The sequence below is a fragment of the Rana temporaria genome, chromosome 10 (assembly GCF_905171775.1).
Source record: "Rana temporaria chromosome 10, aRanTem1.1, whole genome shotgun sequence".
Taxonomy (NCBI): domain Eukaryota; kingdom Metazoa; phylum Chordata; class Amphibia; order Anura; family Ranidae; genus Rana; species Rana temporaria.
The window spans coordinates 7,983,657-7,993,656 of record NC_053498.1 but is presented as its reverse complement, the minus strand read 5'-3'; the positions used below and the strand labels follow the sequence as shown (position 1 = coordinate 7,993,656).

Genomic DNA, 10,000 nt, shown 5'->3' with positions numbered 1-10,000 from the left:
GTTGCGGAGTCTCACCTTGCACCCTTGCCCGGTGATAATTCTGATATCAGCAGGGACGCGGTCTCCACCCTTAATCTCCACAAGGTCTCCTACCACCAGCTGGTTGGCGTTAATCTGAGACTTCTCTCCATCTCGTATAACGGTGGCTTGCTAGACACAAAAATAAATAAAAAACAAGTTAATTTTTTTTTTTTTAATTTGCCAATTTTGAGCCATTGAGGAGATTTTCCTATACTTCCTGTCCTGTATGCAGGAAGTAGGAGGAAATATCTCCAAAGTAGAGTTAATCCCCTCTTAGTTGTCTCTGGAGCAAGGATCTCCAATGAAATAGTTCCCCTTTATTCTTGTCTCGGTGGGCAAGATTGTGCTGCAGAAGGTTTATATTGCTTATTATTCACTTCTTCGAGGACCGGTTTAATTATTTTTTCCTAGTTCAGTGTCACTCCAACCAAAAGAGAAATTATAGTTTGTGCCTCCTTCTTATTCCTGCACACCCTTGTGTGTTCCAGATCCTTCTATTACATCCTCCGTAGTCCAAAAAAATCCAACAGGGATGGTGGGAACCCCTCATAATGGGCACAGCAGGTGTACAGACCCGGGAACTCGGCACAGGGATGGTGGGAACCCCTCATAATGGGCACAGCAGGTGTACAGACCCGGGAACTCAGCACAGGGATGGTGGGAACCCCTCATAATGGGCACAGCAGGTGTACAGACACGGGAACTCGGCACAGGGATGGTGGGAACTCCTCATAATGGGCACAGCAGGTGTACAGACCCGGGAACTCAGCACAGGGATGGTGGGAACCCCTCATAATGGGCACAGCAGGTGTACAGACCCGGGAACTCAGCACAGGGATGGTGGGAACCCCTCATAATGGGCACAGCAGGTGTACAGACCCGGGAACTCAGCACAAGGATGGTGGGAACCACTCATAATGGGCACAGCAGGTGTACAGACCTGGGAACTCGGCACATGGATGGTGGGAACCCTTCATAATGGGCACATCCCAGAGATGGAAAAGAGGTTCTCAGGGCTTTATTTCCATAGCATCCATCAAAAATGTAATTATTTTATTTTAAGCTAAATAACCAAATAAATAGCAGCAGCAAGGAGACCTCACTAAAAGAAGACTTTTCCGGGAAGCAAGCAAGAAATTTTGGGGAAACATTTTGTACATCTTTTTTGCCGAATCAATTTTAGGTGCAATTTAAAGTCATACAGTACATAGTATATACAGTACACCAATATTGTATTTTGCCTGTAGGGGGAGCCATTGTATCATTCAATCATAATATCTCTCAATCACTCATGAGCCTCCTTTTTAACCTACCATAGCGATTGCCGTAGAACAATATACTGGATAACAAAAAAGATCTAGTTATTTTATATTGAGTGTTATAAGTATCTTTTTCACTTATTTTTCTTTTTCTAACTCAAGTAACATTCAAATTTTGTATCAGTCTTGCCTACCTGGGGTACAAGGTTCTTGAAACTGGCGATGATGTTGGTGCTCTTGAATTCCTGGTAGTAGCCGAAGCAGCCGGTGACCACGACCACAGCGATCAGAGCGACGGCCAAGTACAGCTAGATCAAAGATGGAAGCAGACATAAGGGTCAGAGATAGAATCACAGCACAGCGGGCGTTAGGACTGCCTCAGTTTAGGCCGATACGTATTCCTCTAGATATTTTTGGTAAAATTATTTTTGCAATAAGCGTTTATTGATTGGTTGGCGCAAAAGTTATAGCGTTTACAAAATAGAGGATAGTTTTATGGCATTTTTATTATTATATATTTTTTTTTTACTAGTAATGGCGGCGATCTGCGATTTTTTTATTGGGACTGCGACATTATGGCGGACACATCGGACACTTTTGACACTATTTTGACACCATTGTCATTTATACAGCTATAAAAATGCACTGATTACTGTGAAAATGACACTGGCAGGGAAGAGGTTAACCACTAGGGGGGGGGCGAGGAAGGGGTTGTGTGTCCTAGGGAGTGATTCTAACTGTGTGGGGGCTGGGCTACAAGTAACATGACAGTGATCGCTTCTCCCGATGACAGGGAGCAGTAGATCACTGTCCTGTCACTAGGCAGAACAGGGAAAAGCCTTGTCCCCATTCTGTCTCTCCGTGAGATGATCGCGGGCACCCGGCGGACATCGAGTCCGCTGCTTGGCGCAGCTGTGCCATTCTGCCAACGTATATATATCTACAGGCGGCAGTCAATAAGCATCAGGGCCGTCTTAATAGCATCATGGGCCCCTGGGCGAAGAAATGCTCTGGGTCCCCTACAACGATGACAGTGCAGGTAAACAGACATCAAGTAGGTAGGAGGCAGACTGCCTCCCCTGTGTATCTATCACTCTCAGTGCCACCATGGTGCCCCCAATTCTGGGGCATCGTTGGCTCAAGGACCATCCGCTTTGGGGAAAGTGCAGGGGCCCCCCATGCAGCTGGGGCCCCTGGGCAGTGCCCAGGTGTGCCCTCTCATTAAGACAGCCCTGAATAAGCATCATTTTTTTTGTTTGAAGTCTCCCCTTAATAACCCATAACTAAGCCCTGAGAGTAGGACGAAACATGTTGGGGGCAGGCGGAATGGCCTGGAGTCAGGCTGAGGCTGTTATCACCTTTTACATGCTGGGCTTGTATGGTATGCGGTCGATGAGATTTTTCTCTCCTTATTCTTCCCATTAATAAGGCCATACATGTCATAACAACCAATTCCCATTCTAAAGGTGAACAGTGAATTACAGTGGAAAAATAAGGGGGGGTGTGTCCTGGCCACCAAGCAGTTTGGCCGCAAACACGTGGTCTCTGCCACCTCATAGACTATTTCATGAAGCCGCCGCACACAGCATCACAAGATGGTGCCGAGGAGAACAGCCACCCTGCCCCACCACAGCCACTGCCTAGAGCCCCTGCCTCAGACACAGACTCTGATATGGAGGAATCCACAGATGAAGTCGTCCTCTCTTCCTCGGCTGACAGAGGTAAGAGAACTGTACTCTCCCCAGCCTCCTCGCCCAATAAGCTGCCCTCAGCCAAGAAGCAGCACTGGGCTTCACTGCCAGCACATCCCCTGAACATGAGGAGAATAACACTGATTCTCTCTCGGCCTTTCCTGTAGCAGATGTCACAGAGGCTACACTAAAAGAAATTCTCCTCTCCCTTCAATCTGGACTACACAAAGAATCAATTAACCATCTAGCCACCAGAGTGGATGGCCTGGAGGAAAGATCACATGACATGGAGCTCCAAATATCTGACATGGTGGCCTCGCATAATGAGGTTGTGGATGTTCATGAGTTACAAGCTGAGACCATTCATAAGCTTCAAATAAAAGTGGAGGACCTAAAGGATAGGTCCCGCCGTAACAATATAAAATTAAGGGGCATTTCAGAAGCGGTCAAAAGGCATGAAATTGTTCCATTGCTGAAACAGCTTTTCCTGAAACTATTGCCTGACCTATCCAGTGGAAAAATAAGGGTGAAGACCAAGGATGGATCTTTATGCTATAATCCTAAATTAGGCCAAAGGTCATCTGCTGCAGCTGGCCATCACTCACATTATCCGCAGCGGTCTGGTCTCCCTGCGATTCCTGGATCCCAAAGGCAATAAGACAGATGACAGCTGCCACCCACATCAGGCACTGCAGCCCTCCGGCCAGCTGACGGGCAAACTTTACGTATTCTGGGGTGCCCTTTGGAGGTTTGAGCTCGTTGGGTCCATCGCGGATCAATACCTCTGATGCGAAACTGGACTTCAGACCCTGCGGAAGATGGGACACCATTATATCACCCAAGATATCAAATAACACAACGTCTTCCAATCACATGCTACACTGGGGGTCATGTAACCTATACTATACAATTAGAGATATCGTCAATGAGTTGTAGCCATTTCCAAATGATATTTTTTTGGTAATGGACGACATTATTTTTTAATGTAAAAGAGATTTTAGATGATACTTGGGTATGGAAAACCTACAGCCACCCCCAACTACAAGCTATACAAAGTCCGTTCTTTGAGCAACTTACAGCCAACCCCAACCACAGACTATTGAAAGTCAGTTCTTTCAGTGGCCTACAGCCAACCCTAACCAAGGCCTAGGCATTATCTGTTCCTTTAGAGGCTTACAGCCAACCCGAACCAAGAACTATACAAAGTTTGTTCCTTCCTCTGTTTACGGCAAAACCCAAGTACAAACTATACAAAGTCTATTCCTTTAGAGGCCTATAGCCAACCCCAACCAAGGACCCGGCAAAATGATTTCTTTAGCAACCTACAGACAACCCAAACCAGGGACCAGGCAAAGTAAATTCCTTTAGCAGCCTACAGCCAACCCCAACCAAGGACAAGGCAAAGTTAGTTCCTTTAGCAGCCTACAGCCAACCCCAACCAAGGACTAGACATAATCTGTTCCTTTTAGAGGCCTACAGCCAACCCCAACTAATAACTATACAAAGTTTGTTCCTTCCTCGGTTTATGCCCAAACCCATGTACAGACTATACAAAGTCTACTTTACAGGCCTATAGCCAAGCTCAACCAAGGACAAGGCAAAGTTAGTTCCTTTATCAGCCTACAGCCAACCCCAACCAAGGACAAGGCAAAGTTAGTTCCTTTAGCAGCCTACAGCCAGCCCAAACCAAGGACAAGGCAATGTCAGCTCCTTTAGCAGCCTACAGCCAACCCCAACCAAGGACAAGGCAAAGTAATTTATTTTAGCAGCTTACAGCCAACCCCAACCAAGGACAAGGCAAAGTCAGTTCCTTCAGCTAACCCCAGCCACAGACTTTACAAAATCAGTTCCATCAGTGGCCTACAGCAAACCCCAACCAAGGTCTATACAAAGTATGTTGCTTCAGCAGTCTACAGCTACTCAATCATAGATTTTACAGCCCCCCTATCCAGAAACAACTTACCTTTGTGATGCTTGTTTGATACTTCAGTTCCAGCTCCTCTATGGTAATCTCGTGGTCGTTCTGCAAAAGAGGATGTCAAATATCAAAACAATAATTTAAGACCTACATAATGAGTCCCGGGGTACTATTATTGGCCTTCTTATTAAGACCACTTTTGCCTTTCATCACTTTGCCTTATGTTACTGTCAATTATCAATTGTCTCTTCTCTACTATAATATATAAAGGGGGTTTGCAGGAAGGGTTCTGCTTTTCTACAATAAAAAGTATTGAATAAATATCCAACCCTTCCGATTGTTCCCTGTTTGGTTCAACCTTAAAAAACTGACGCTGGAACATGGAACAAGTGCCATTCATATTTTGAATATATACTTCGTAACTGTATCATTTGTTTATGTATATGTCCAAAATATGCCACTTTGTGGTCTCACACCTTCAGGACAGCTTGAAAAGATAATGAATCCTAATAGATTTAGTTAGGAGGGCATTTCTAGTACATACATGCCTGTGCAAGGGGGGGGGGGGGTACAGTTCACAAGAGATTCTTTAGGGAGGTTCTCTTTATATAACACGGAAGTCACAACCTTTTGTTTCCCTAAATTAAGATTTTTTCAGCCTCCTCCATATCCACCGCCGGCTGTGTAGGCGGAAGCAGATATGGGGCCTGCTGTCTGCCTGGCAACCACAGAGATTATCGTCCTCTCAGATAGTTGTATGAGAGTTGTCTGTATGTTCATCTAACATCTGCTCAGGAAGTGATAACAATTAGAGGAACTGTAGACAGGGCCGGCCCTATGATGGGACCGGGTGGTACCATGGGTACCAGGCAGCACTTTTAGGGGGGCAGCATACTGATGCCCACCAGCCCGTTCCGCCAGCTCCGCTACCCAAATAAAATTGATGTCCTTTTTTTCCCCACAAATAGAGCTTTCTTTTGGTGATATTTGATATTTTTTGTGCTATAAATATATATATTTTTTAACTTTTTGCTATAATAAATATCCCCAAAATTTAGGAAAATAAACCATTTTCTTCAGTTTAGGCCGATATGTATTCTACATATTTTTGGTACCAAAAAAACACCACAATTAGCGTACATTGATTAGTTTGCGCAAAAGACATTGTGGCTGCCGGCAATTCACAGATCCCTTTATACTCCTGGATACATGTATAGAGCCATGGCAGGTCCTTTTATACGCCTATATGCATGTATAGAGCCATGACAGGCCCTCTTTATACATCTATAGAGCCATGACAGGCCTTTTGTTATACATGTATAGAGCCATGACAGGCCCTCTTTATACTCCTATATACATTTATAGAGCCATGACAGGTCCTCTTGATATTGCTTTACATGTAAAGAGTAAATGACAGGTCCTCTATATACATGTATAGAGCCATGACAGGTCCTCTTTATACATGTATAGAGCAATGACAGGTCCTCTTTATACTCCTATACATGTATAGAGCCATGACGGGTCCCCTTTAGTTATCATGATATAAAATAATGAATGTGGGGGCCTTTTGGTTGGCGTGATTTTTTTTCTGGGGGGGGGGGGGGCAGCATTTCATTCTTGGTCCCAGGCAGCACAATGTCTTGGGCCGCCACTGACTGTAGATAATTAATTATTCTCATCAATTATATTCTTATATGTGTAAAAGAGATCAGCCTGACCTAATCATATCCCTGTTAAAAATATTGTTTGTCTGTATCATTTAATAATAAAACCAGCCAGGGGCAGTTGTATAAGCTCATTACATAGGCGGGCGTTGCTTCATGTACCTGCTTCCTTCTCAGTAGTCAGGCCTTGGGGCCCCATTCACTCCGAGCAGCATTCATGCGTTGTTATAATGCATTGCATGTTTTCTTTCTTTCTTTCTTTCTTTTCCTCCTTTCCCTCTCCCTCTCTCTCTCCCATTCTCTCTCTCTCTCATTCTCTCTCTCTCGTTCTTTTGTTCTCTCTCTCTCGTTCCCTCTTTATTTTTCTTTCTTTCTCCCTTTTTTTCTCTTTTTCTTTCTTGCTCTTGCTCTCTCTCTCTTTTTCTCTTGTTCTCTCTCTCTCTCTTTCTCTTTTCTCTCTCTCTTTCTCTATTCTCTCTCTCGTTCCCTCTTTCTTTTTCTTTCATTCTCCCTTTTTTTTCTCCTTTTTTTTTCTTGCTCTCGCTCTCTCTCTCATTCTCTCTCTCGTTCCCTCTTTCTTTTTTCCTTTTTTTCTCTTTTTCTTCTTGCTCTCGCTCTCTCTCTCGGTCTCTCTCTTTCGTTCTTTCATTCCCTCTCTCTTGTTCTCTCTCTCTCGTTCTTTCGTTCTCTCTCTCTCGCTATCTCTCTATTCTCTCTCTCTCGTTCCCCTTTTCTTTCTTTTTTTTCTTGCTCTCTCTCTCGTTTTCTCTCTTGTTCTTTCGTTCTCTCTCGTTCTCACTCTCTTCTTTCTCTTTTGTCTTGTTCTCTCTCATTCTCACTCATTTTCTCTCTCTGGTTCTCTCTCTCTCTGGTTCTCTCTATTCTCTCTCTCTTTCTCTCTCTCATTCTCGCTCACTCTCTCTAGCTTGCTCTCTTTCTCATCCTCTCTCTCTTTCTCGCTCGTTCTCTCTCTTTCTCTTTTTGTCTCTCTCTTTCTCTATTCTCTCTCTCTCTCACTCCCTCTTTCTTTATTTTTCATTCTCCCTTTTTTTCTAATTTTTTTCTTGCTCTCGCTCCCTCTCTCATTCTCTCTCTCGTTCTTTCGTTCTCTCATTCTTTTGTTCTCTCTCTCTCTCATTCTCTCTCTATTCTTTCTCTCGTTCCCTCTTTCTTTTTCCCTTTTTTTCTTGCTCTCGCTCTCTCTCGTTCTCTCTCTTTCGTTCTTTCATTCTCTCTCTCTCTGTCTCTCTCTATTCTCTCTCTCGTTCTTTCGTTCTCTCTTCTCTCTCTGTCTCTCTCGTTCTCTCGCTCTCTCTCTCGTTCTCTCTCTCGCTCTCTCTCTATTCTCTCTCTCTTTCCCTCTTTCTTTTTCTTTCTTGCTCTCTCTCTCTCGTTTTCTCTCTCGTTCTTTCATTCTCTCTCGTTCTCGCTCTCTTCTCTCTCTTTTCTCTTGTTCTCTCTCATTGTCGCTCGTTTTTTCTCTCTCTCTGGTTCTCTCTCTGGTTCTCTCTATTCTCTCTCTCTTTCTCTCTCTCATTCTCGCTCACTCTCTCATCAAAAAGCTGGCCTAGCCAATGTTAAAGGGTCACTAAAGGAAAAAAAATGTTTTGCTGAAATGACTGTTTATTGGGTATAGAGACATAAAAGTTAACTGATTCCTTTTAAAAATGATTAAAAATTGAATTTAATCTATCATATAATGTGCCTCTAGTTTCACGTTCTTTTTTAAAGGTACATACATGAATTTCCAGGTGAGAGGTGAGTCGGGAAGACTCACAGAACAAAAACAACAAATCCAGGGCAGTGTTTTGTTTTTAAAATTAATCTGATTGGTTCTGAGGAGTTTCCTTTAGTGACCCTTTAAGTATGGACGTTGTTCCCGCGTCGAATTTTGAAAATTTTACGTCGTTTGCGTAAGTCGTCCGTGAATGGGGCTGGACGTAATTTACGTTCACGTCGAAACCAATAAGTCCTTGCGGCGTACTTTGGAGCAATGCACACTGGGATATGTCCACAGGCGGCGCATGCGCCGTTCGTTAAAAACGTTAATCACGTTGGGTCACGATTTATTAACATAAAACACGCCCCCCCTGTTCCTCATTTGAATTAGGCGCGCTTAGGCCGGCACATTTACGCGACGCCGCCGTAACTTAGGACGCAAGTGCTTTGTGAATACAGCATTTGCCTCTCTAACTTACGGCGGCGTAGCGTAAATACGATACGCTACGCCGGCTGAAACATATGCCGCCCTACGTGAATCCAGCTATATGTCTTTATCTGGAACCCCCAGCACTTACTATGTCCATCTCCTTCTTCATCTGCTCCATCTTTTCCTTCTTGCCCCCCCCTTTTCCCTTCTTCTTAATCTTCACATCCATCTCATCGTTGCCTTCCCTCTCCACCTCCACCGAGTACATGTCGTACGTTTCCTAAAGGGATAAAAAAAAAACGACAATATTTGATTAGTTCAGATTTAAAGCCCTATTTCCCAGTTAAAGGATATCTAAACCCGTGATCAAAAAATGTAACATTAACATATTACGGCTTACACTGGACGTCTGCGGTTCGTTTCATTCCCAATCCAAATTCGGGCAAATTTTTCACTGTTTGGAAATTTCGGAGTTTAGATACACTTTTATCTTCGCATATACTTCTAGGTTGAGAGAGGGTGTGTTGCTAGAGTGATGGAGCCAATTGCGGGCGAGTTAGGACTTGGAATCCAAATTGTAGAGGCAGCCATGGGGAGCCCATAAGTCCTGATGAAGGGAAGTCTTGAATCCTGAAACATGTTGGCTTTAAACCTGATGAAGAGGAGTCTTGCGCCCCAATATATGTTGGCTTAAGCCCTGATGAAGGGGAGTCTTGAGCCCCAATATATGTTGGCTTAAGACCTGATGAAGGGAAATCTTGAACCCCAAAAAGTGTTGGCTTAAACCCTATTGAAGGGGAGCCTTGAGTCCTGAAACTTGTTGGCTTAAGCCCTGAAGAAGGGTAGTCTTGAGCCCCAAAATGTGCTGGTTTAAGCCCTAATGAAGGGAAGTCTTGAACCCCGAAACATGTTGGCTTTACCCCTGATGAAGAGGAGTCTTGAGCCCCAATATATGTTGGCTTAAGGCCTAATGAAGGGAAGTCAAGCCCCAAAATGTGTAAGCTTGAGCCCTGAAAAGGGGGAGTCTTGAGCCCCTAAATGTGTTGTTGGCTTAAGCTCTGGTGAAAGGGGGTCGAGCCCCTAAATGTGTTGGCTTAAGCCCTGATGAAGGGGAATCATGAGCCCCAAAAAGTGTTGGCTTAAGCCCTGGCGAAAGGAAGTCGAGCCCCTAAATGTGTAAGCTTGAGCCCTGAAAAAGGGGAGTCTTGACCCCCTAAATGTATTGGCTTAAGCCCTGATGAAGGGGAGTCTTATGCCGCAAAAAGTGTTGGCTTAAGCCCTGATGGAGGGGAGTCTTA

The 10,000-nt window shown here is 44.3% G+C and overlaps 1 protein-coding gene across 1 annotated transcript in view; it reads right to left on the bottom strand.

Moving 5' to 3' along the window:
- Positions 1-10,000, bottom strand: part of ATP4A (ATPase H+/K+ transporting subunit alpha) — a 39,069-nt gene that overhangs the window by 23,779 nt on the left and 5,290 nt on the right. Inside the window, exons 2-6 of the mRNA XM_040327126.1 lie at positions 8,851-8,982; positions 4,935-4,994; positions 3,577-3,780; positions 1,475-1,588; positions 16-150 (exon numbers count right to left, since the gene is read on the bottom strand). Of these exons, the coding sequence (XP_040183060.1) occupies positions 16-150; positions 1,475-1,588; positions 3,577-3,780; positions 4,935-4,994; positions 8,851-8,982 (645 nt within the window). The remainder of the gene's footprint in view (positions 1-15; positions 151-1,474; positions 1,589-3,576; positions 3,781-4,934; positions 4,995-8,850; positions 8,983-10,000) is intronic.